The following is a 27,796-nucleotide window of genomic DNA, read 5'->3' on the forward strand; positions in this document are numbered from 1 at the left end:
GGCAACACGTGTGTGATTATGGCACACCATATCAGTTTCGCTCCACTTGAGAACGAGACACCACAACAATCCAGAATTTTTTCCCCCTCAAATGTTTGTCCTTCATATCACCTCTCTCTGATCACTCCAGGAATCTTGACTCTGTCTCTCTCCCTCTCTCTCTTCCTCTCTTATGCGCGCACACACACACACACACACACACACACACACACACACACACACACACACACACACACACACACACACACACACACACACACACACACACACACACACACACACATCCTATCTGTCTGAAATGTTGTCATGCACATTCCTGGGTGCCTGCTATACACAGAGAGCGGAATATTCCGGTAAAAAGGGGGATGGCAGAGGCTGCTCAAGACTGCTCTTTCGCCTCAGAGGGGGCATGCATTGTTCACCCAAGACAGATTCTCTCCTTTTGTTCTGTTAGTGTAGACACCCTACATACTGGCCTTTTCATCGCAGAGAGCAAGAGAGAAAGGTGATGACTGCGACAGGAGAGCAGTTTAGAAAATGAGATAGCATTTCACCCAGCAGCTGCAATTACACATCTTCAACCACACAGCCACAGCCTGGTGACTCTCATTAGGCAATGCAGAGGAGCCTGACTAAATTTAATGTAGATCAGTGACGTGCGCTGGGATTTATGGCTGGTGAGGCAACTTTTTCAATATCAGATTTTCAAATAAATAATTGCCAAATAGGCCTACCGACAAGTTCCATATGTCATAGCAGCTTTCTTAACATAAGGTAGGCCTACATATTTTGACATAAGCTTACTGCATTTCCGCAGAGAAAATGCTATTAGATCTCTCTCTCTCACACACACACACACACACACACACACACACACACACACACACACACACACACACACACACACACACACACACACACACACACACACACACACACACACACACACACACACAGGATTCAAACAGTGGTCTCACATAAACTACACAGCACCAATGTGGACAGCAGAGCAGAGCAGAGTAGAGGAGAGTAGTGGAGAGGAGAGAAGATGAGAGGAGAGGAGAGGAGGAGAGAAGGGGAGAGAGGAGATGAGAGAGGAGGAGAGGGGAGGAGAAGAGAGAGGAGAGGAGATGAGAGGAGAAAGGAGGAGGAGTGGAGAGGAGCTCAAGGAGAGGAGAAGAGAGGGAGAGGAGAAGAGAGAAGAGGAGAGTAGATGGGAAAAGAGAGGACAGGAGAGGAGATGGGAAAAGAGAGGAGAGGGGGAGAGGAAAGGAGAGAAGAAGAGGAGAGGGGGAGAGAAGAAGAGGAGAGGAGAGGAGAGGAGAGGAGAGGAGAGGAGAAGAGGAGGGGAGGTGAGGGGAGAGTAGTGGAGAGTGTTACAGCCCACTGCTCACACACACACACACACACACGCAGGATTCAAACAGTGATCTCACATTCCACACAGCAGCAGCAATGTGGACTGAGCATCACGGCGAATGCTCAAGACACACAGGATTCAAAACATGGTGTCATATAGACCGCTGAGCACCACGGCGAACAAACCGGTGTGATGGCTTTTGTGATACGAACTGGATTCTCGTGCACACACACACACACACACACACACACACACACACACACACACACACACACACACACACACACACAGGATTCAGTGGTCCAGACTCGGCGTTGGGCAGGGGGCGTAGGGTAAACAACGGTGGGGCAGTGCCATTTAACAAGTTTGAGTCAAGTTCACCATATAACTGGCGGCAGAGTCACGTTTAGTTCTACCTAGGCTACCTACTGCACAGGCTGCGCTACTAGGCCTGCTAGGCCTACTCCTCCTCCCTACACCAATATGTCTGTTAGAAAGGTGGACACCACATTCAGATCAGACGCGATATGTGTCCAGGATTATACTGTATTTTATAGGCCTTCAAGATACAAGGCCATTCTCAGTGTTTTCTGGTCTTTGAAAGAGGGGACGCTGATAACCCCAAGCCACACGAGCATTTTGGACAAAAATGCTCTTATGGTGAATTTTGAGGTCTGCTTATCAGCGTTCCTTTCACTCCACCACTCGAAAATACAGATCCGATGCTTGCGTTGTAATAGGCTACCGCTTACACAGCAACAATTCACAGTATGCATTCAACAACAGAATATCACCCCACCGGGATGATCCTTCTGGTAGCCTGTGAAATAGATAATGAAGCCAGACGTGGCCGTGATCATGGACAGCTACCACCTCCGGTAGAAAATACTAGAGTAGACAGAAAATAGGCACAACATGCTGCGTCATTTGAGGACACTCCTCCTGAGAACCGTCAACTATCCCCCTCATCCACATCATACCACTGCGGACCCAAACTCAACCTAAATAGGCTAAACAATAATGACGCTGAAATATTCCACAGTCGTTCATCTTGAGGATGGACATTTCAAAGAATGTCAGACGAGCCGAACCTCAAAGCGTGTATTATACAGCGTTTGATTATTAGAACTATCATTTTAAACTGCCTCGTTAGGATAGCAAGCAGCGTTATCACTTGGGCATACTGGGACTGGCAAAGTGAACACACAGCCGCAAACCAAACCAAAATCCAGGAACCCACAACAACCCCTAGCTATTAGTTCGTTCTGTTGCCAAAATCACTCGTGGTGAATTATTCTTTGAGACATGTAGCCATTGCTATGTCATTCAAAACATTCTCACTAGTTGCCGGTTAAGATTACGCCTGAAATGCATATGTGAAACATAGCTACTGTAAAACCAATGCAACCGAACTATTTTTCAAACAACTCTTCCTTCATCTTGACAAAATCAAATAAAACTTAGACCCAAGTCAACGCCACGGCGGGCAAATGTAATAATCAAATTTCCTTACCTTGAAATGCTGTCTTGATTACAGGGCTTCTCGCAATAATATTCTCACGGTTTGACATATCCAACCCAGCTAGCAAACTGCTAACGTTGTTTTGCTTGTTGCCTCCCATTCCAGTCTTTTCGGTTGTTCCACTCACTGTGAAATAATCAAATAATATTCTGTCCAATCTCCTGAATCAATTTCCTCAGCTCTGGTGTCGGTCGTCCATTCTTTATCACGTCTTGTTTCCCTTGGAAATCCAACTTTGAGAATGATCTTAGTTTCGTTATGAAATCCACTTCCATGGTAGCAGTCAACGTGTGGCGCTATGACGTCACTGACAAAGCTAGACTCAACGGCAGAATGAGGTTGAGGCCAATGTGTTGCTCGCCGCACTACTCTATTTTTCAATGGGGTTATGCCAAAGCGCGCAGAGTAAAGAAATGATAATCACACGTAGAAAATAGTGAAAACAAATATCAGGAAAATGAGGGCACACCATACATATTTCTATTAAGTGTATAAAAACGTTTAATACAATATTACGAATTGCATACACAGAACGAGCAAAATGGCGCATGCGCTGAAGCTTGTTACTGAGGGATTGCGCAATCTGCGGTGAGGCCAACTCGGGAGTTGGCCCAAATTCAGTGTATTCGGAGCAGGAGGTGGGAAAATAGTGCGGTTTTGGCCACAAAAATGATTGAAAATGATTGAAACTGTTTAAATACTGCACAAATGCTAGTTATGGTAAATATGCTCGAAAACAGTAGTTATTATTGTTACTATTATTCACATTTACTGCATCTCATCATTCTCATGAAGTCTAGAAGAGACAGGTGAGGCACAGCCTCCCCTGCCGTATTGGAGTGCACGTGCCTGATGTAGATAGATGCTGAATTCCTGTGGCGCTCCTGCTGCTGCTGCTGTTTTGTATGTGTCCAGAGTGAAGACCTTTTTTTTTTTTTTTTTACTTAAGAGGGGGAAGAAAAAGGCCCTCCTGGCTTCTCTTCTTAATTAAAACTTCATCAGCCTTAATTTATCTGTGACCAGCGTTGGCCATTGCTTCCCAACCAGGGGTACGCGTACCATTAGGGGTACACGAGCACGTTGCAGGGTTTACGTGGAAAAATGTAGCGATAAAAAATGTATGGAATACATTCACATTGGGATCTGATAGAGGAATAAATTTCGTCCGCTTTCCAATGTCTAGTGTGCATCCTTCTAAATGTGTCAGCCTTCATCGTCACGCCCAGTGATTGGATACTCTTGGGTGAACTCTGCGGAGTATCCAATCACTGGGCGTTTCACGCACAACCAAGGCTCATACACTTGACATTGGAAAATGGTCATAGTCTACAGCATGAGTGTAGGGATACTCGTTGTATGACAAAAAGGTTTATGGGGTACGCAACACAAAAACGTCTTTAGACCTTGTAGGAGGCCCTGTTCTCCCTTCAGCTGGTTTCACTGCAGGGCATGAAGCATCCTCCTGCATGCTGGCGGTAGGTGCACTGCACTCGTAGCGCCAGGTGGATATGGCATGACAAAGCCCTGTGTATTCATTAATATTCCCAGCTCGCCCTGCCTGCAGTGCACGCCTTATGAATGCATAATGAGGTGGCCTGATATTATAAAGAGAAAAAAAATATATAATGAAATGAGGTTGGCTCGGGGCGACTTCTGTGAACGTAGAGTAGCGCCACTTGTGTTTTGCACTCCATTGCATCTCTCGTGACCGACAGAACCACTGAACTCGACATTTCAGCCTGCGTGCACTTTCAGGCTTTGCTGCACATTCGCTTTAACCCCGATTGTGATGTAGGCTTCGGATTGTTAGGCAAATGGCCGCATTAAATCTGCATGTGCCATAAGCACGACGATCTAATGCCACAACCATTGCCCCTCGTTTTTTGGTTTTGAATAGGCGTGTGTCTTGGCAAAATTGTATGATTACCATTATAATAACGGGCGGTGCCATATGGTGATCAAGGCAATAAATGATGAATAATAATGGAAAACTGTGGAACAAGTCACTAAGCAAGCCATCTCACAGGCATGTCTCTCATGACACGCATCTCCCAACACTTTGAAAAGGTGAATCTAGCTAATTGGCATAACGGCAGAGCTATTAAAAATAGTCGTTGTCAAGAATGGCACTAGACATGAAGCTAATGGCTTGTAATCACACGGGTAAGGTTTTTTTTCTCTTCCACTATTTCCACCGTTCTCCTGGTCCCTTCAGAATGGCAGTCGCGGTAATCTCTTTCGCTTCCCTTCCTAAATTGAGTCATCCTGTCATTTTGGATTATCCATATTGCGCTCTGTCCCTGAGATTAAAACAAACCCTCCTATGGGATCTCCCATTACACACTGTCTCCAGCGCACTCCACACATTGTTTCCTATCCCTCGCCACTGTAAAAAAAAAAACTTGCAGTGTTAATTCAACACTATTCTGGGAATATATGGTCCCATTCGATTGTAGTGTAAATTCAAGTCTCTGACTATTGAATTAGCATTGCAAAGTCATATATGGATGTATACTATGGAAATGTATAGAAATTCATAGTAAATCATCATTCTCAGAATTGTGTTGAATTAACACTGTATGTTTTACCATGTACTTGAATACAGTGTTTTCAGCTATTGTCAGTGACGCTTGTGTTCCTGCTCTAGGTGTTCTCTGGTCCTGGTCTCTTCCCAGTGTGTCAGTCTCAACTTGACTGCCCTGTGTCCTTCCTCTGCTTAACAAAGTCCCCTCTGTCACATTCTTCGCATGCCACTGATCTCACTAACTTGGTTGCTTCATGTCTTTGTGCTGTTATCATGATTGATGCTGACCTTCGCACAGGAGAGGCCCACAGGTTTTTTTTTGAAGCCACCTATTGTCATTGGATCTGCTGAATAGCTTAAAACTCTGATATTAAAACTCATTGTTTGAAGCTCACCATTTAAGATTAGGATGGCCTATTTACCCCACCCCATTTCCCCACCTTCTGCTTCACAGTTACTGCACCAGCGATTACGTTAACAAACAGTTACCAAAGAATATAGCCAGTAGATCTTGACAAGATGAGTTCCTCTGAACTCGTTTTAAGGACAGTCCCAGAACTGAAGCACACGAGCGAACATTGTCCTAATATAGCATGTAACCCTCTTTTCCGTGCCGCTTGTCCTCTTTCCTGCGTAGGGGAAAGGCACTGTGTGCTAACGTTACCATTCTGCCACAACAAATGCATCTTAAAGAGCACGAGTCTGGCGGAGACAAGAGGAGAGCAGAGCGCTGCTACTCTTAACTCCCTCCGTCGTCGCATCGTGGGGATTGTATAGCCCAGTAGTTATTTTGGTGCCTCTCTCAGAATTAAAGATTAACGTGGCTCTTGTCGTCGCCGTCTTTCCTTGGTTATGTCTCCCCTCTCTGTGCACGCTCTCTCTCTCTTTCTTTCTCTCTCTCTCTCTCTCTCTCTCTCTCTCTCTCTCTCTCTCTCTCCCTTGCTCCCTTTTTCAGAGTTGTTTATTAAAAGAGCAGTGCAGGGAAACGAAGCAGCAAGTAAGCAGAGCGGAAGTTAAGGAGATCACAGGCCTCCCTGCCATGCCAGCCCAGGTCTGCTGGATGTAGGTTAGTTTGCTGCAGCACGACCTGACGCGGCTGGAGGCCAGCCAGGTTGGACTCGGCTGGGGACGGCTTAACACGCCGGCAGGCAAGGCAAGGCAAGGCAGATGCGTCTACGTACGCACTGACATTCACACCGAGGTCAGTGTGGCCTCATGGATGTCGTGAACATTTTGAGCACATAAAAGAAACATGAAGATGTAGCTGAAGATGGAGAGGAGTGGGAATGTGAGTGGGGATGGGGGTTGGGGTTGGAGAAGGCTTCAGGCCTGCACGTGTGCTTCATGCGCGATGCGTTCTCCAATACCCTGGGGCTGGGGGGTGGGGGGTGGGGGGAGGTGGAGGAGATGCAGAACTGGGGTGAGATGCGATGAAGATGGAGAGCAGCTGAGTGATTTTTTTATGTGCAGCGTCAGCTTCGGTTCAGGCTTTTTCGCAGGGAAAGTAAGGTGAACAAAATGGTTCCTCAGGCACGCGCAACCCTGTTTCTTTCCTCTCTGTTTTTTGTCCCTTGCGATTTCTCCCCTGAATTACAAACCCCCCCAACAAATGCATGTACACTCACTCACCATTTTACCCAGTTTTCATAAACCCTCCCTCCTCAGTGCTTCCAGCAGAGGGGGGTGGGGGGGTAGGTAGTCGTATCAGAGACATGCGGCTAATGTCATTGGAAAGGCTATTTTGTACAGTTCAGTGTGAAATGATATGAAATCCCCACAACTCTTCCTCTTGTCAGGGAATCTAGTCAAGGTGGTAGGTGTTTGGCTACCATAGTGGGTGCCATACCTGTAAAGTGCTGGGGTACACCCTGCTTCATCCTCCTCCCATATTTGCTGCTATTTCTCTCCACTCTGATCTTCTGAAGCTTCAACTCAAACAGGCCACCAGGCTGTTTTGTCCCCTCTATTTTGGTGGTCCCTTGCTATTCTCCTCAGAATAATAAATAAAAAATATGTACAAATGCACAAATAAAGCAAAATATACAAAATATGTACAAATATATACACTCACTTACCTTTTCACCCAGTTTTATCCACCTTCCCTCCACCACCCTCATCCCATATCTTCTGCTTTTTTCTCTGCACTCTTCACTCCCGAAGCTTCAGCCCAAACAGGCCCCCGGGCTTCCCGTGTAGAGATGAAGTGACTAATCAATGTGTTGGCCTTGACAAGTGCCTGTTGTTGACGGGGCTGCTCTCTCCCTGTCAAAACCTCTCGCCTTTTAGCCCGGCTCTCGAGCCACGTATGGAATGTTGAGCCGTGGAGCGACATCACGCTCACCTCCACACGCCAGTATTCAAGACCCCGTGTCAACTCATGGCCTCCAGGTTTGGTCATAATGGCCGCAGAATGATGATTGGCTTCCTGTGGTTAGACGTAAACACGTCGTGAGTGGTCTTCTGTTGTTGGGAAAGGATGCTTGCCTTACACTGTACATGTGTATGCTGGGTTGTGGGCTGCGCTAGAGGAGGAGGGGATAGATGTGATTTGATCAGCTTTGTACACTATGTGTTTTTGTCATTATTTTTTTGGTGGCAGGGGGGGCAATTAAGCTTTTATTAGGGTGGGGCTGTGGAGATGGAGATAGGAAATGAGAAAGAGAGAGAGAGAGACAGGGTTGGATTGGTACCTGGCCCAGGCAAGACTCGAACCCGGATCCCCATGGCGATTGTCTGGATATGGAGCGAATATGTTAGCACACTGCGTCACAGCTCCCCCCATCAGCTATTTCCTGCATGTTAACATATGTTTCTGTATATGGTAATTGAATGAATGTTTCCCACTTCATATGCCTTTTTATCCCATATGTTTCATATAATGAGATCAAACAGAGATTTTCATAATACGTTTCATAAAGTATTTAGCTACTATGGTGTTTGGATTGAATGTGTAATGTGTTTGTCTGTTGTCTTGAACTATTTGCTTGGCTGCCGTTTTAACTAAAACTCCCTGACAAAAGAGACACTCAGTCTGAATGGAACAATACAGACGACATTAAAGGTTAACCGTTAAGACACAACATAATACATTTGCTGTTACCAAAATGGCTTTGATCAAGTCGTAGTAAATTGTTAAAGGCCCTTTGTTATATCATAGTAGTGTGATGGGTAACTTTCCAATGCCTATTCTAGTGTTCCACTAATGCAGTGATTCTCAAAGTGTGGCCCGGAGACCACTAGTGGTCCGCGACAGAGCTCAGGTGGTCCGCGAGGGGATTTCTACTTTTCCAAGACAAGCTAGCAGTAGACTATATTTGTAATATTATTACAAAGCTAAACATATCTGAAATCTCATTTTCACCACAATAAGTCAGGCTTGTAAATGTAAATAAGAAGTGATCTGCATCGAAATTAGCACCCGTCAACTGTCAATTCAGTTGACCGGTGGTCCCTGAACATTTTTGGGGGGACAAAGTGGTCCTCAATCTGAAAAAGATTGAGAAACACTGCACTAATGGAACGGCGTGCATTAGCATGGGGCTGCATGAATAAAATGAACATGACAATTAAGTCTATTCTGTTCTCTTGTCTTGCCCTCCCCCAAAAGGCCTTCCACTGGTGCCCCCAGCTCCAGGCCCACCTCTGCTGCCCCCAGACCGGCCCCAGCCAAGACTGCAACACCGACCAAGCCAGCTACACCCAAGACTGCCTCCAGCGCAGCCAGCAAGCCGGCCACACCTAAAACAGGCTCCACGGCCCCCTCTGCTGGCCGCACTCCCACGCCGGCTTCAAAGACCACAACCCCTGCAAAGAAAGGTATTATATCAGTTGGAATTTACAATTCTTTTGTGTGCCATTTGATGTGTAGGGCAATGCTTACTTTCTGCGCCAGTGACATTTCAGCTCTTTCCATTGTGTAAAAAAACCGAAGTGCTCTTGTTTGATTTTCGTCAGGGTTCTGCTTGGAAGTACTTTCCTTTTATCGTTTGATCTGTAGTGTTTGTGCTTGGTTACTGCACCAGTGGCATTTCAGCTCTTTTCATTGTGTAAGATTTATGTGCTCTTGTTTGATATTGTAGTATGTCAGTATGCTGCCTGCCTGTCTGCCTGAAAGCATATTAAATAATTTGGTGCGGCTCTCTCTTTTCAGATGTCAGCAAGCCAGCTACCCCAGCAGCCAAGAAACCGGCTGCCTCCCCCCTCACCCGGCCTTCCCCAGCCAAGACCACCAAGCCAGACACCCCCAAGTCTGCCCTCACGGCGAAACCAGACTCCACCAAGAAGCCCGCTGCCAGCGCTGCGAAAGCGGCGGACGCCAAGGCCAGCAAGCCCAAGACCCCCTCGAAAGACACCCCCTCCAAAACGCCTGGCACCAAGCCTGGAGCTACCAAGGCGACCAGTCCCAAAAAGGCAGTGGGCACCACCACACCGACGCCAGTCAAGCGTGGCCCCAAGCCAGCAGCGGCAGGTGCCAGCCTGCCAGAGCCCAGCAAGGAGGAGGAGAAGCAAGACCCCACTGCTGCCATGGCCGCTGTGGGTGTCACTGCCGCGGCTGCAGCCAGCGCCACTGCTCTGGCCGGCTTCGTTGTCTCAGAACCTGCTCCCTCTGTGACGGTATCAGAAGACCCTCTTGTCAAGGAGGATTTGATTCCTGCAGCCATGCCGATGGCCGTGGAAGAGCCTGAGGCTGACGTGCCCCAGGTGGCCGCGCAGTTAGACCTGGTCCACCTGGACGATCATGTGACCTCCACGTCACCCCTGGGCACCACCGTGATGTCCCCACCCACTTCCCCAGTCGCTGCCCCGGCCATGCCCATGAGCTCTGCGCCGATGTTTGGCATGCATGATAAAGAGGAGGAACCCTGGGAACATATTGAGCCGCAGAACCTGGTTGAAGAGGAGATGAAAGTTCAAGACGACTTCTTCGGATCCTCCGCAGTGGCCGACACCAAAGCCGCCACCTTCGCAGCCGAACCCGACCTGCTCTCCACCACCACGCCTGCGGCAGGCCAGTTCTCCGGAGCCTCCCCCACCTCGCCCTTCCACGAGAGGGAGGAGGCCGTGGAGAAGGCCGAGCAGGAGATCAACGAAGACGTGGACGATGACGAGGAAGAGGATCGCGAGAGCGTTGAGTTCTGCAAGCTGCCGGAGAAAGCCCCAGCTCAGCCCGCCGTGGGCAGCTTTATGTCTGGAGCTTCTGACTTCGGCATGTCTGGAGCTTCTGACTTCGGGAAGCATGAAGCGTCTGACTTCAGGATGTCTGGAGCTTCTGACTTCGGAAAGCATGAAGCTTCTGACTTCGGCATGTCTGGAGCTTCTGACTTCGGAAAGCATGAAGCTTCTGACTTCGGCATGTCTGGAGCTTCTGACTTTGGCATGTCTGGAGCTTCTGACTTCGGCATGTCTGGAGCTTCTGACTTCGGCATGGCTGGAGGAATGTCTGATTTCGGCAGCTCTGGCTGGCAAGGACAAGGCTTTGATGACAAGCAGCCATCCAGCATGGGCCAGGAGATGGCCAGCGGAGGCATGATGGACGACTTTGGCATGAAGGAAGAGAAGAAAGAGGAGCCGTTCATGACCTCTCCCAACGTCAAGACCTTCTACCGCGACGAAGACGAGGGTGATGAGGAAGAGGAGGAGGAGGAGAGAGAGAAGATCGTAGACATGGATGTTGGTGCGGAACACGCTGAGAAGCAGCAGCACAAGTTCGGCATGCATGAAGACGAGGAAGAGGATGAGGACGTGGAGATGGTCAGCGAAGGCATGAGCGGCAGGAACGTGGACAGCGATGACTTCGCGGAGGACAACCTGAACCGTGCCACTGCTCCGCAACCCTCCGCCCCCGTCACCACCGCCTGGGGCCAGAGCCAGAGCAGCAACCCGTTCGGCGCCGACCCCTGGGCCCAGCCTCCATCCTCCGACCACTTCAGATCCAGCCCCTCGCCCGACGCCCTGGCCGCTCAACCCGAGACGCCCACCAAGTCCCCGGTTGCCGCTCAGCCGTGGCTGGACTTCAGCGCTCCGGCTCAGGCCGACGAGCCCACATTGCGCTCTCCGGAGAAGCCCTCAGCCCCTGCCATGCACGACGAGGAGGACGAGGAGGAGGAGGAGATGGAGATGGGCTCCATGCCCGAGCTGTGTGGCCCCGTGTCCGCACCTCAGCCGCATGCCGGCGCTGTGGGCATGTCCCAGTCCAGCACCCTGAGCGGCGCCGCGCTGGCCGCCCACAGCAGCAGCGAGACCAGCACGCCCGACGAGCTGCGCGACTACGACAGCAGCTCGGGCGTGGAGTCGCGCTCCGACAAGCAGCAGACACCCGTGCCCGCCACTGGCTGCGCCCAACAGGGCGGCGACGTGGAGCAGGACCTGGGCATCCACCTGGAGAAGGGAGACGGCGAGGAGGAGGAAGCCGAGACGCTGCCCGCCGATGAGGTGCTGGGGGCCGGCCCGCCGACCGCCCCGGCCTCCGCCCCCTCCTCGGCCTCCACCTCCGGAGACGAGCACAGCGACACGGAGGGCGAGATGCAGATCAACGACCCCGACGCCCCGGCGGAAGACGTGTGCCGCATGGCGGCGTTCGGAGACAGCCCGCCACCCCCCACGGCCCGCAACCTGCCCGCACTGACGGAGGACGAGGAGGCCGGCGAGAGCCACGGGGGAGACGAGGACGGAGGCACCCCGCAGTCCGCCAACTCGGTGGCCTCCTACGGCTTCGACTGCACCAACTCCAACTCCAACGCCCACTCCACGGCCGAGAGCTGCGGCAAGAGCCCCGGCATCTTCTCGCTGGAGAACGAGGACCAGCTGACGGAGGAGGCCAAGGACCCCTCGCTCATCAAGGAGCTCACCACCACCTCGTCGGCCAACGCCAACATGGCCGCCGCCATGGCGGAGGACCTGCTGGGAGGAGGAGGGGTCGGCCGCGTGGACCTGCTGCCCCAGGACGACCTGGATCTGGACGAGCATCAGCAGTACATGCTCTGTGGCAAGATGGGCGCCGAGCTGCTGCAGGAGGGCCACGACGCGCTGGAGGGCCACGACGCCCGGCGCCACGGCGACGGCTCCTCGCCACTGCCCGGCGAGGGCTCCGACGGCCAGCCGCCCTACTACTCCACCATTTGCGATAAGACTGATAACTTTCTGGCAGGTAACGTATAAGCAGCCCCTTCCTCACTCGGAATGCACCTTTCTTCCCAACCCCTCATGTTCCTCTCCTCTCGCCCCACCCGCCCCACCAACACCTCCTCCTTCCACCTTGTTTGTTTCTCATGTTGGTGTAGATCCCTTGGAAGGGGGATGATGGAAAAATGAAAGAAAAAATGGAGGGAAAAAAAGATAAAGAAGGAGAGAGAAAGAACGACGGGGTGGAAAAAAAACTGTAGATAACTCAGTGCTGCCTCCTTCTTTCATACTACTATTGTGGTCATGGTTATGCGTGTATGGCTTAAATGTCTGTATGTACTATAGCTCCTATCATTTTCTATTAGAATGTACTTTTTAAAAAGTTAACACTGCATACCACCCTGAATTTGCATTGATTGACTCTGATTGTTGTCAACACACTTTTAAAGACAAAGAGGAAAAAAAAACACAACAACAAATGGGACGGACTCTACCAACCAACCTTTGTATTTATCCTACTGTTTTTACCGAACAAATGTTTTGTTTTTGTTTTTGTACCTATTTTTATTTTTTTGTTGTTGCAAAATATCCCGTCTTACCTTCCCTCTGTGCACATGCCACGTGTCTTGCACTATAGATTGTAGCCTTACCCTCCCTCTCTTAAGTTAGCTCCTTTACCAAGCTCTAACTCAACTTAGCCGTGACTTACAGGTAGATATTTAACACTCAGCTTCTTTCCGTGACAGGTTTTTAAATTGTTCTTATCATCATTCTAGAGGGAGGTGTTGTGGAGTGTTTAGGATGAAATAAATCCATTTTGTTTTCTTATCTTGGCCATTATACTACAGGAGTAAGTGCTTTGTGAAGGATAGTTATAAGGTGATTACAAGGTGACGTTTCATATCACATTTGTTTTAAGGTTATTTGGTTCAGAGTGGCTTCTCTGTTTGTACCTCAGCTAAATAGAAAAAAACAAAGAAAAAACAAACAAAAAAAAATCCAAATTTGAATTTGTGGATATGTCTCCCCACCTCATTTACATATTTAAAGAAAAAAAGATTGAAAAATTACTCCCAGCTCAAGAGATGTCTCAGTGGTTTAAGATATCAGCAGGAGTAATTGCATTGCATGTACGACTAACGAAAACAAATTGTAATTCCTTTGGTTCAAACCAATGCGTTCATCTAGGGGGATGTTCATTATTAAATTAATGGTTCACACTAACAGAAGGGGTTTAAAAAAATCATTAAACATCATTGCAAGGCTCTATGTTCCTGTTTCGTTTGTCCTTTTGTTTCCCTGCATGCTTGAAGTGTATGGAGTGTATGTGTGTGTGTGTGTGTGTGAAGTTCTCTGCAAGGACAATAATCCTTGCAATCAGTAAGTAAATATGTTTGCAATTAAAGGATAATTCCAGCGATTTCAACATAAAGTTGTACTCCTCACACATCCCTTGGCTTGTCAGACGTCATTTTTAGCCCTTTTTGAGATCCTGCCCAGCTAATGGGGGAATGGGTTTGTTTGCATATTTTTAAAACATCTTAACACACTCTAAATATCATACCAAATGTTAGTGTTATTTTAAAAATGGTCTGCTGCATAGCTTTTATAATTACATTCTCAGTGTGTTAAGATATTTCAAACTATATAACAAACCCTTGCTCCCATAAGCTGGCCAGGATCTTGAAAAGTGCTGGGCAACAACAAGAAAACAGATGCATCTTTGATTACCGACTGTCAAGGGTAGAGTGAGAAATACACCTGCATGTTGAAATTAGCCATAATTCTCCTTTAAAAGCAGGTCAATGGGGATGGTGTTGGGTCCTTAGTCACAAGTGTCTTGATGTTCCGTATGCAATTATATTATTTTATATTATAGCAGCATGCTTCAGTGTCTCCCTGGCCAGGGTTCTATAAAGTAGAAGTAAAAGTGATGTTGCAAATGTGATTACAACTCTGGTGGTATGGTGTTGCATAGTTGCAAACATGTAATATCATACTGTTGGTGTTGTAATTACACAAGTCACAATACTTCTACTTCCACTTTCTACAACTCTGTCGCTGACTAACACGGGCCTAAGACCAACACCATCCACTGACAGCCATAATATTATATGCACGTCAATCTCTTCCTGGAAGCCTCACACACCCCACAGTTCCCACATCCGTCAAATGGTGCATTTTATCTGATTAAAGCCCCAGCATCCTTGGGCATGAAGGAAGCAACAATCTCCCCTGACCTGAATCGATCCCCACCCCCAATCCAAGCACACCAACCTGCCTGCATTATCGTGAATGATGGAATGCCTCATGTGCTGTATATACAGTGTGTATACTGTACTGTACAGTATGTAGTAAGAGTAATCTTCCTGGTTGGTATGAGTACATTGACTGCACACAAGCAGACAGTCATAAATCCCCAGGCCTCACCCGGAATGCGTCCTCTTGTGCCCTTGGGGACAGCCTGACTGCCTGACTGACTTCAGAAGACTGGATTCTTCTCTTACTACAGCCCTCCTGCCCCACTGTTGCCCCGTCTCCTCCTCTCTCTCTCTCTCTGTATACAAATCCAGACAAGCAAAAGCTTATCCTGCATTTTTGAAGATTTGTCATACAGCTCGAGCTTGTTTCCTCATGTTTTTCCTTTCTCTCTCGATATGTCTACGTGTGGCCCTTTCACTGATGTCTATCACTGAAAGAGCATAGTGTCAAGCGAATGATTTTTAGAGATCATTCTAAATTTGGTTTGTTTTATTTTAAGATTTCATTGTGTTGTTGATCTGTCTTTGCCATGGTGGTTATTTTATGAAAGCGAAGAACAATTTTAGTTTACAAATTAAATTATTCCAATAAACTGGGAAAAAGAAGTTGAAGACGGTACCAAATGGTGTCATTAAAAGTTTAACAGCAAGTATGACCTTCATTTGAAGAATACCTTATACCAGGACTGTGTATCCTTCAGCCAGAGCAAACCTTATAAAGTTTTATGAGAAATATTTTTTTATTTCAAGAAAGCCCATTGGAAGTATAACATTTGATCTCAATATGGCCTTTTTAAGTTCGGCATAACTGCTACGCAGTTCTGTCGTCAACTATATTAACCAGGTGCACTGAAATGTTATGATTTGTTGGCTTTTAATAGCTTACAGTTTCATTAGCAACAAGGATTTTATAGTTATAGAGTAGAGAGGCTGAAGGCCTGTTTGGTTAGAACAGATGGACTCTGTTCCACTATGACATCATTGTCTGGAATGATGAGTCAGAGTCTAATGAAAGGGCAGCACCAAAATATCATCAATTGTTGTACAGTATAGCAGTGTTTCCCAACCAGGGGTACGTGTACCACTAGGAGTACGCGAGCACACTGCAGGGGGTACTTGGAAAAATGTTATTATTATAAGAAATGTATGGAGCAGTCGCATCAGGACAGAAAAAGCGATACAGTATGTGAATTAGGGGTACTCATGGCACAACTAAGATGCTTAGGGGGTACGCAAGACAAAAAAGGTTGGGAAACAATGCAGTATAGTATCCCCATAACGCACGCTGTTCCACCAGTGGAACGCTGTAATAGTCATCGAAAAGTTAACCACCATAGTACAACAGTACTATGACATAACACAGGGCCTTTAATAATGCACTACGACTCGGTCATTGCCATTCTGGTAACAGCAAATGTATAACGCTGTGTCTTAACGGATTAACTCAACAGAACAACAACAGAGCACGGATCCCAAACGTGATGGAGGCCCCCCAACACGAAGATAAGACGTGAACATGTTAAAATAAATAATCCATTTTGTGATAAATATTTTAGTACATAATTAATAATACATATTGTTATTTTCCTGAACACCCCAACCTTGTATTATACCCTGGTGCATCCGTCTGAAACATGCACCAATCGTTTTTGGATTGTACAGTAGGCAGTCAGTCAGTTTTTAAAACTCTATCATAACCTTAGTGTCAATGAAAGCGAACTTGTTCAGTCCTCAGAACAAAAATGTTTGTCACTGTGGGCGTTTCAAGGCCATTTTAAATTGTTACTTCCAGTTTTGTTTGTCTTTAACTCCCACTTTACACAAGTGGTCATTGAGAGCCTGACCATAAAAGACATGGTCTTACACTGGCCTTGAGATTTTTCTCTCATGATCGCTGAACTTGAACACGACACATAAGTTACCAAATCTTTGTCCTAATAGGTCAGGTTTAGGAGCACGTGTGCCACCTCACTTTTCAGTTTGTTTTCCATTTGTGCACACATACTTAACTATTGCTTTGTGTCATTGTCACATCCCTTTCTTGTGCTGTCTGTGAGTCTCACTTTCATTGCCAATCCTCTGTGGAATGAGACCCTGAATACCTCGCACACCTCTCTCTTGTCAGCAACCCCTCTTTGTTTTCTGTGTCTGTCCGTCCCAATAACTCGCATCCCAAGTTCTCTTGACTGTCTCATAGGGGAGCCTAACAGCACAACAACAACAGCAGCGTGTGAAAGCAATGGTGATGATGATGACCCCAACCAAGGGAAGATACCCATGAGCCCAAAGGAGATTAACCACAACAACTACCTGGCTCCACTGGATAACCACCAGTGGGAGCAGAAGAGGCAGGACCACCAGCAACCACAACAGCAGCAGCAGCATCAGGACCACTGGGAGCAGAACATGAATCATCAGCATCAGGACCAACCGGAACAGCCACCTGTCGTGGGCTCCGCTCACACACCCGCGAGCCCCTCTGCCCCCTCCGATCACGACTCTGCTCCGCTGGACAACCACCAGTGGGAGAAGAAGATGCAGAGTGACCAGCAGTCCAGGCAGCAGGAGCAATGGGAGCAGAACATGAAGAATGACCAGCGGAACCAACCGGAGCAGCAAGCTGTCGGCTCGACGGCCACACCTGAGAGCGCTTCTCCAGCCTCCTCCGACCTTGATCCTGCCCCCGTCAAGGGCATCTTCCTCACCGCCGTCAGCGACCAGCAGCCCCAGCAGCTGCGCCGCCTCGAGCAGCACCAGCAGCACCTGCGCCAGCTGCAGCAGCGGCAGGAGGAGAAGCAGGAGAAGCAGAGGCGGCGCCGGGGCCTGGCCAGGGAGCAACAGGAGCAGTGGGAGCAGGAGCTGTCGCAGGAGCAAGAGCGCCAGAGACGGCAGTGGCAGGAGTGGCAAGCGCAGGAGAAGCAACAGGAGCAGGAGCATCAGAAGCGGCAGTGGCAGCAGTGGCAGGAGCAGGAGAGACTGCGCGAGGAGGAGCAGCAGCAGGAGCAGCAGCAGGAGCAGCAGAGGCGGCAGTGGATGGAGCAGCAGCAGCAGCAGCAGCAGAGGACCCAGCAGGAGAAGGAGGAGCTGCACAGGCAGTGGATGGCGGAGGAGCGCGAGCGTCTGGAGCACCAGCGTCAGCTGGAGAGGCAGCGCAGGGAGCTGCTCCAGCTCCAGCTCCAGCAGCAGCAGCACGAGCACCGGCAGCGGCGGCAGATGCTGCAGTGGCAACTACAGCTGGAGCTCGAGCAGCAGCATCAGCAGCAGAGGCAGAAACAGCAGCAGCAGCAGCAGCAGCAGCACCAACAGCAGCAGTTGGCACACAAGGGCCGGTCGGACATTCTCATCTCCCCCTCGTCCGGCCTGTGTACCATCTACGAGGCCATGGAGACCAGCGAGGAGGAGGACGAGGGCGTCGACGAGGAAGGAGGGAGCTTCGACGCAGACGACGCAGGCTCCTCCGACTCGGCCTCTCCCAGGATGCACGGCAGCCCGAGGGACCTGCCTCTGCGCATGGCCAACGGGAACCTCCGCCACCCTCCGCAAGACCTGGACTGGAGCCGCAAAGTGGACATGGTGCAGAAGCTCATCAACCAAACCCTGCTGCTGTCCTCTGGCGAGACCTGTCCTCCGTTGCTGCTGCTGCCGGGCCAGGGCGGAGGCACCCTCAGCCCCCTGGAGAGCAGCCTGTGGCCCGACCTGCTGCCCCCTCTCGGATCCCCCTCCGCCATGATCACCTCCGTCAGCAGCTTCTCTCCAGACAGCCAGGGCAGCTCCCCGCAGGGAGACTGGACCGTGGTGGAGGTGGAGACCCATCACTAGAAATCAATCAGGGCTGGGGTGCATTTCTCAAAGCCATAATTGCTATCTACATTAGCTACTTTGTGGTTTGCAATGCAGTTTGCCATTGGCAACTACCCAGGTTGCTAACTGGCAAACAACTTCGACAAACACAGCCCTGGAGAGGAAGGAACCAGAGATGTATTAAGCAGAAGTGAAGAAGCACTGTTACAGATATAATTACAGCACTAGTAGTATGATATAGTTTATTTGCAACGATGTAATACCAAAATATAAGGGTTGTAATTACATCTATGACAGTAGGCCTACTTCGTCTTTACACATCTCTGATAAAAAGGCCTGGCCCCACCAGGAAACACCCTGTGTGCCAGACTAACCGTCCAGGCCAGCTAGAAATCCATCACTGATCTTTGCAACTCCCAGTAGCCTACTACATGTGTACAGTATGTCGAATTTTGCGCATCCATTGCAGTGAAACCCTTTAAGTTGTGCAAAAGAGCAATTCCTGTGATTCTCAACTGCATGCCAAGCATCAGTCAAATAAGCAGACGACTTTATAACTTATAACAGCTTCATAATGCATCTACATATTCCTCAGCTTTATCCGAGACTGTGTAATAATAAAATAATATATATGATATATTTAAATATAGATAAAAAATATATAGATTTTTAATCTATGCATCCACACTGCACCAAAAAAGTTCTCGCACCTGCTAACAGTTGGAACTCTGACCACAAATATCGATCTTCATGCAGTATATATACAGCCTGCAGTGGTTTTTTTTTCTTTTTTTTTTTAAATACAGGTAGTAACTTGCCTGGTTAACACCAGACCTAATCACAAGTGAGATTAGGTCTGGGGAGTTGCCTATTGTAAATTCCATATGGGGCCGGAATACTTGGCTATTATGACACACTGCCCTGCTCTCTGATTGGGCAGAGAAACTGTTAAGGTCGGAATGCTTGGCCATTATGACACAGATCCCATGATCTTGTACGTTATGAGTCATCCTCGCCATACTGTCTTTCAGATCGAAACAATTGTGTAGAACTAAAGGCAGTATGGGAGTTCCCAGGCTAGGTAGTAACAGTAGTAGGCTTAGTCTTATGATAGTGTTCCCAGGGAACACAACTGTGGAGAGAGTGTGTACCTACCTTTGGGCTAGTGCCATAGCATTGTAATACACCTTTTTTATCAATATTTATTCACTTTAAATTGTAATGTCCTTAAAGGTGCACTATGTAGCTTCTGATTGTGACAGGAGTGTGCATTGCAACTATGCTGCTCATTGAAACTGCTGCTATTGCCAAATTTGATATAAACTAATATTTACAAGTATGAGTAGTATGAGTAATATTATGAAAAGTGTAACTTTCCCAGTCCCAATAATGAACACTTGATAGATAGTGGTGGTAGGTATTGGTGGGAAAAGGTAACATTTGTGAATGAGCAGTGTGGATTCTGGAAATAAACTACACAAATATTACAAAGTCCACCTTTAAGGCGCATTTAGATCAACCAGGTAAGTGTCTGCTGCTAAACTCCTTGGAGAGGGGTTACTGTTGCTTCTCAGCGTGTCCACACAAGGGCCAAACTTCCTGTAGGCCTATTTATATTTACAGAAAGACTTCCTGTGTCGACTTACAAATGTTTGGGATACTAGAGTCAAGCACCACATCCTGTGTAAATGTTAATGACAAGTTTCTGACTGGATTACGGGTTTTAGGGACACACACCAGGGAATTGCGCAAGACGCGAGCCAAAAAGACATTGTTGCGTTCCTCCTTTCCAGTTGCCTGAAACAGGCACCCGGGGTAAAAAGGGGTTTCTGCGTCCAAAGGGAGTAGCGGGCATAGGGTTGACTCTCCGCATTCCACTAGCATTACCTCATTTCCTGGGTCCGTCTGTTTCAATGGGTTACCGAGGCTACGGATGATGTCATGGTGGCAAAGAAAAGGACAAGTATGAAAGAGGAGAGTGAAACCAAAACAGAGCGGAACAAATCGAGGAAACAGTCAGAAAGGCATCAGTATGACCACTGGTCATCATGGCACCTCTAAGCTGCAGTAGAATGACTTTTCCCCTTTTCACACTTCTATATTTAGTGGAATATTTTCACTTCACCGTCGGCATTTGATGAAGTCATACGCGTACAAGCAATACAACTTTCCAATTAATGATTCCTTCTGTGTAGCGTTCCTTGTATGTACATGAGTGCCGAATTCATTGTGCGTAATGATGCGTTTTTAAAGGCGGCATGACAGTGCCACCTATCGTCTGTAGCCTAGTAGTGTTTTCCCAACTGTCTCAGGATGTAGCCTACATTAGTCTACCTTGATCAGTCTCTTTTAATGAAATTAAATGTTTATTTGTGTACAGTCAGTCAAATTAATACGATATCATGTGAATAATTTAATCTTTGTATTTTGGTAGTGATTTGAAATAATGATATGCCTACTGCATTTAATACATTCCTTATGATTTAGATGTCATAGATGGCAGAACTATGTCTTAGATTTGTACCACTGGGCCTATGTTGTAGTATTTGTAGACCTACTGCTATGTTGTAGTAGGGCCTATTTGTCCCATCTCTTTGTGTTAAGCCTACTGTAAATGATGACTTATGTACAGTCTGATGACAGTATTAATCAAAGAAAGCATTATTGTCCCATGAAACCCTGTCATCATGTTTCCCCTTAATTTACGATTTTAGTGTGTAGGAGCTTTCGGAACATTTGCAGACGACGAAAGGCAATGGCTGCCTGAGCTCATGGCTGGTGAATGGGACACTCCCTTTACAAATTACATATTAGCACACCCACTTCCACTTACGTAACATGCACTGATTTAACAAAGTAAACATTGTAGATAAAGAACAAGGCTGAATTAAATTTAATGAGGTCAGGATCAACAAATGTTAGAGAGGCATGGGGTATAGGCTACAGTAGGCCTATAGGTAATTTACTGATAAAATGATATCCAAAATAGGCTTTGACTTCCATTTCTAAATACTGTAGCTCTGGCCTGGAGCCAGATAAAACAGTCTGGTCATTTGCAGTGTAGACTGGGCCCTCACTCAAGATTCAGGTAGGCTAAATATAAGACCACAAGCTATCAAGCAACACGACCCTCGATATTGTAAATAGTATACTGTATGTAACCTAGGCCTACAACCATGCTGGCTGTGGGAGGGATGGCTCAAAAAACACGGCCCATTGGGCATTTGCCCTGTATTCCCCATGACCTGTCCGGCCCTGCTGTAGCTTATAGGCCAACACATACCATAAATATTCAGAAAACCATATTACGGTTGGTCAGTGCTAAGACTCCACTGGATCAATAATGGACATTCCTACTGTGTGGGTTTTGCACCTTCATTTACATTTGGTTAGACTGTGAAGCAAAATGAAAGCTAGAAAATAAAATGTACAGAATGTCTGAGAAAGGATTTATTTCGAATTTTGAGTTCTTTTTGGATTGATTATGAATGATATAGTCCTAGCTATGCGTGCTGTTTGATTGAAATTAATTGCTAGTTGAAGGAATTCTGTTGTTAATCTATCTGATTTCCCTGTTTATGTGATTGATCAGTCCTATAGGCCAGTATCCTAGAGAATTGGTTTTGTAGAGTCATTTTGGAAGTAAATTTACTCCTGCAATAAATGGTTCTTCAAACAAAAGCTGATGCGACCTCGTGCCTTTTCTTCTTTTCTCTGCCTGATGGAGTGCACTGGCTTTGTGATATTAGCAGTCTTGCTGTGACGCATGGGTCTACAATGACCACAAGAGAGCGCACTGAACTTATAAAATACAGTACAATGAAATGGAAATGTCATAGAAGTCCATGTTAAACCAAACCCTCGTCAAAAAAATAGCCAATACGGCATTGCAAAAAGACACAGCCTCAAAACCCATTCTATTTAAAAAATCACTGTAGAAGACTGCCTGAAAAGTTAGAAAATGAAGTGACCTCGACCCAGATTGAGGAACACGAGGTATGATGTCTACTCGCGCAACCTTTTTGTTGTTGTTTTTTAGTCTTGTGGCTGTGAACTTGCCAAAGCGCCCGAAGTGCGCACATAGGCTATTTCCAAGCGTTATGCTTTTGAATAAAATAATATATAGGTAGGCCTATAATAGGCCTAATAATGATGATGATAATAATAGCCTACTATAATACAACTGCGGCTGATGTAGGCTATATCATGGGTTTACCAACCTCATAACCTTTTAATTAATCTAAAGATATATATCAACAGTTGGCCTTTTTCTGATCCCATGATTGAAACGCGCCATGGTTGGTGATACACACGTCACATGACTTATGCGGACCGCACGCTCTTCCTTTCGCTCCCGCCACTCATCCGAATGCGCGAGCATCAGCAGGACTTTTATTACAAGGGGGCCCTTCTCGTCATGTCAATTGTGTCTGTTCTGAAAAGCTAACCGCGTACTCTGTCGTGATGAGATAACCCTGCCAGCCCCAAAAGATGCCTTCTGTTTTTCATTGAGGACTTTGCCATGCGACTACCGGTGCTACTACTGGAATAAAATGACTGGAGTGGTTCATTAGGTGGCGACGTTGTCAACGTCGAATGTCGAAGTAGACTATCCCAGTGTGTATTCTACAGCAGCATGGACGAAATGGTATCCAGGAACGAATCCAATCGTTTAGGTTCTGATGTGAGACTAGTAGGCTAGTCATTTAGCCACACGACTGGCGTTTCATCGGCGTCCCAGCATATCCATCTATGGTTTGCATCTCCAACTTTTTTTGGTGCACATAATTGCGCTTAAAACTGCCAGTGCAACAGTGTAAAGACTATGTTGTTTGCAATAAGATTTTGCCTTTCAGTGATGTGGAGCAACGGCACTGTGCTTCAGGCGCATCGTCTGGCCGCACATTGTGGTCTGCTGTGAGGGGAAGAAATTTTGCCTACCTGATGTCCTCCCGGAGGTTATTATTCACGCTCAGTGGAAGACGCTTTTAGAAATGGAATTGCTGCTATGAACTGACGGTCCTAACGAGAGGTTTAAACTTCCCATCTCGAGCCCTGGCCGTTGGACTGAACCAAGAGTGGCATTTAAATCTTGGTAGCGGTTCCCCAATAACGCACAATAAAAACATGGCCAACAATGACTCAATCCAGGTGAGTGGCTTTTTCGGAATCGTGTCTATTTCTAAGGACAAAGGGTCGCCCAAATTTGACGTTGTCTTGTGTGACATATGATTGAATATGATGCTATCGTTAGCCTACAATATGTGATTACTTATCTTGAGAATGGGATATTTTTCATTTGTTTGCTTATAACTGTCCGCACATGGGTTATTAAACTGTAATAGCCTGTGCAAACATTTACAGTCGTAACAGACCCAACAGTCAATGAATTACATAATTTATATTAAATGATGATGATGATGATGATGATTATTATTATCATTATCATTATCATTATTATTATTATCATGCCATTTGAATGTTATGTAAAACTCATGGAAATTCAGGTGACTACTATTTGTAACGCAAGCCGTAGTTTGTCCCCGGTCTGTGGTAGTTTGAAGTTGGGAGCTCTGTGTCACTAAGGGAGGCATCCATAATGCCAGAGGGATTGAGTTACTACATAACACAGCCTTTGCAGATGGCAACTCCAGCTCAGGAAACAGGCACACTTGGATCATCAGGTCACTCTTGTGAGAAACTGCTGAAAAATTGAACAGCACCCACCTCACTTAAACCCCTAGCCAGAACTTAACACCTCGCCCGAGTATGGGTCAGACATATCTTGTTCACCATGATTTTTGGAGCGGTATAGGTGGTTGGTCATCGCTCACCTGTGTGACTGACCAGCTCCAGGTCTATTGTGAGTGGTTGAGTCATGTAGGGAAATAGTGTGGGGCTGTGGCTTAGACTCAGGTGTATAGGGAGGGCCAGTGAGGCGCACCTGCACTCAGGATAGTCCCCTGCCAGGTGTCATGTGACAGCAACATGAGAACTGCACAGGTAAGTCAGCCCCAAAGGGACATATCTGTCTCTGGTCCTATTCAAAGACAAGTAGTTTAAAACCCTGTTGAGTTCTTCATGCATGCAGAAACACAAATTCCTATGGTTATGTTAGGGATTCTTGATTCTTTCAGAAACCAACATGTTGCATAGTGTAATGTGTTTGGGTTTCCTGGTTGAACCAATTCCTGGTTAGGAAACCAAATTGTTACATAGCTTAATGTGGTGTTTACATTTGGTAGACTGCACAATTTGTCTGTTGTATCCCCACCCCCCTCACCTCCTTCCATGGGACAGACGTGTGGGTAGATGACGTGACGTCTTAATTTTGCTGTCGCAGGCTCTTAAAATTAAGGAAAGTCATGCTTTCAAAATTGTCAATGCTTTAAATAATTAAACTAATGTCGTTGTTGTGAAAAAGTAATGTGTAATAAATGCAGAGCTTAAATAAGTATACTTAATTTTGAGTCAAATGTCACATTTGTCCTATGGTGTGACTGAGGCAAGCCTGGTTCTCCATATTAAAACATTTTTAAATAAATAATCAAAGCTCAGTCATTTGTCTAAACAACCCTGGCATGTTTTTCAAGGTGTCTATTTTAGCAAGTGGCAATGCTTAATTTTTTTCCTGTTTTTCTGAGACGGTATGGACTTGTGAACTTTGTCGCAGAAAATAATGTCCTGTGGTGTGATCATTTTTTTGGTTAATTCTGTGGATAATTATCTATTGTTGAAGCTCCAGCGGTACATAAATTGTGAATTTAGACCCTTAAGAAGCCAATGGCAAGGGTGGATTTTAGATTTTTCTCTCAGAGTTCTTCAGTCAATCAATTATGTTTTGCTACCACAAGATGTATTAGTTTTGTAGTCCTTTGGTGTGACAGCCATAAAATACACTTTGACAATAGTGTATATTTTTCATATTTTTTTTCTTATGTAGATGTATGAAAATGCATCTTACTAAAGGTGAAATTGTATTTCAGTTGGCAACAACATGGCTTTTAATTAACTCAAAAGCTCAAAAGTCCTATGGTGTGATGGTAAAAGTCCTATGGTGTGATGGTAAAAGTCCTATGGTGTGACACTTTGGAGTATCACACCAAAGGACAAACAGGTCACACCAAGGGACTAGATATTTGAGAAATAGCTTTTAAAACAACTGGTAGTAAATATTTTTTTTGTTTTGTTGTTTGACTAGATAAATATTGTGTATTCAAATTACTTATTCCTTTATTGGCCTTTGGAATTTATACTTTGATGCATTGTTGATGAATATTTGCTGTTGATTTTAGATACTGTCAAATTATATAAAATGTCATTAATGGTGCTTTGAAACCATAAAATATAACGGTAACAGTGAAGGAAAGATCAGTGAGAGAGTATATAGAGGAGTATAGATGAATAAAGTATGCTGTGGAGAGCTCAATATACAGCGTAAATGTGCTGTCCAAAACAAGATACCAAACAGGTTCTGGCCACTACACACTACAGGTTCAATGGTGTGACAGTCATAGCATACCTACAAAAGTGTGATGGTCATGCCAAGGTCACCCTTCAGTATGAGTCTTATGAGCTCTGCAGGTTACATTCAATGACCGCATGGCTGTCATTAAGAGTTACGATAGGCTGATAATCGACGATTCAAAGACTTATAAGTGTAAAGTGTAGGTCCATATTGACTACAACATTATATTATGATCAAAAGACAAAATAATCATGTTGAAATATTTGTTTCTGGCTCAGTTTTGCATTTCTGTCCTTTAGCGTGACATGAATGTCCTACGGTGTGACATGTTATAAAACGCTCAAATATTTGTTTGAGCTAAACAATATGTTTGATAAACACTGAATATTGCATTAGGGAAGAACAAATTATCGTCCCTGAAAAGTTAGTATAAATTCGGACAATTTTGAACATTTAAAAGAAAGATATCCCTGTTTTTCCTCGAGGGTTTCTAATAATCTCACTTCTAATGGGAAAAAAAATACTTAAATGGTAATTTCTCATTAAATTAAGACTTTAAAAAATTGCAATAAATATGAAGAGTGTAACAATGTTCATAAAACTCCATCAAGCCATTTCTACATTACTTAATATATTTATTTCTTAACGTCACACCAAAGGACATATTTTCAGCAAATTGCTTTATCAACGTAAATAAATAATCAATGAATAGACCAACATTGTGACCACTTGGATTTTTTGAAAGATTAATTGCTGCACTACGTAGACATATACTTTTTTCCCTCATAAACAATGTTTTGTGAAAAAAATGTTTTTTGCTGCCTATCCGTCATCTACCCGTGTATAGGCCTTGTAGTGTGAAGGGAAAAATGCTGCATAACTGGCTAGTAGGAAGGGGGGAAAAAAGATTTCCGCTCGCACACAATCGGACCCTTTTACATTTGCAATGAGTTATGCATTGTGTGCGTGTGTGTGTGTGTGTGTGTGTCTGTGTGTGAGTTGGGGGGTTCTCCGAGGTTATGGTGGATAGGGATTGGATTGGAACGACCACTGTGTGTTTGAGTGTGTGCGTGTGCGTGTGTATGTGCGTGTGTGCGTGTGTATGTGTATGATTGCTTTATTTTCTCTCCGCCTGTCTTGATTGGGGTCGTGGGGATGACTGTGCGGAGCGGCCTCTGATGAGTTGACCCTGTGGGCCACACGCAGCCTGTGACGTGGCCCTGATTGGGCACGATGGCTCTATGACGTGGCCCTGATTGGGCACGATGGCTCTATTTTTCACTTACCCTCCAGGGTGTGTGTACTGTACGGTCCACAACAGTGGCTCATATTTTGTGTGGAGGGGTTGGGGTGCAGAGGCAAGGCCGGGGACTAGAAGGGGAGGGAAAGCGTGTTTGTAATGGCTGTCAGCTTTTAGCCAGTTGACCTCCTGCTCCCCGCAGGCAGTGCAGTCTTTTACTGCCATTTTCCCCAACCACTTTCTCTATCTTCCACTGCTGACCCCCCCCCCCCCCAACCACTTTCTCTATCTTCCACTGCTGCCCCCAACACACACACACACACACACACACACACACGCACACACGCACGCACACACACACACATGCATACACATACCTATACGCGTACACACACATGCACACACACAGTCATGTGAAAGCAGACACACACATGCACATACACCTACACACGCACGTTATACACATAGGCACTAAACTCACACGCACACACTCATGTA

At 46.2% G+C, this 27,796-nt stretch overlaps 2 protein-coding genes across 3 annotated transcripts in view; both read left to right on the forward strand.

Moving 5' to 3' along the window:
* Positions 1-14,090, forward strand: part of prr36b (proline rich 36b) — a 44,340-nt gene extending 30,250 nt beyond the window's left edge. For both annotated transcript variants that reach the window (XM_063192085.1, XM_063192091.1), the window contains exons 4-5: positions 9,014-9,222; positions 9,557-14,090. In XM_063192085.1, the coding sequence (XP_063048155.1) occupies positions 9,014-9,222; positions 9,557-12,564 (3,217 nt within the window). In that variant the 3' untranslated portion in view covers positions 12,565-14,090. The remainder of the gene's footprint in view (positions 1-9,013; positions 9,223-9,556) is intronic.
* Positions 14,091-15,962: 1,872 nt separating this feature from the next.
* On the forward strand, positions 15,963-18,667 carry LOC134441794 (bromodomain-containing protein DDB_G0280777-like). The gene has a single exon (XM_063192203.1). It carries the CDS (start codon positions 17,067-17,069, stop codon positions 18,606-18,608), a length of 1,542 nt encoding a protein of 513 aa, XP_063048273.1. The 5' UTR covers positions 15,963-17,066; the 3' UTR covers positions 18,609-18,667.
* The last annotated feature ends 9,129 nt before the right edge of the window (positions 18,668-27,796 follow it).

Source organism: Engraulis encrasicolus, chromosome 2 (genome assembly GCF_034702125.1).
Source record: "Engraulis encrasicolus isolate BLACKSEA-1 chromosome 2, IST_EnEncr_1.0, whole genome shotgun sequence".
NCBI lineage: Eukaryota > Metazoa > Chordata > Actinopteri > Clupeiformes > Engraulidae > Engraulis > Engraulis encrasicolus.

What these genes read in the sequence shown, in the direction of transcription:
- LOC134441794 (XM_063192203.1), top strand. Translation starts at nt 17,067, where the DNA reads ATGAGCCCAAAGGAGATTAACCACAACAACTACCTGGCTCCACTGGAT.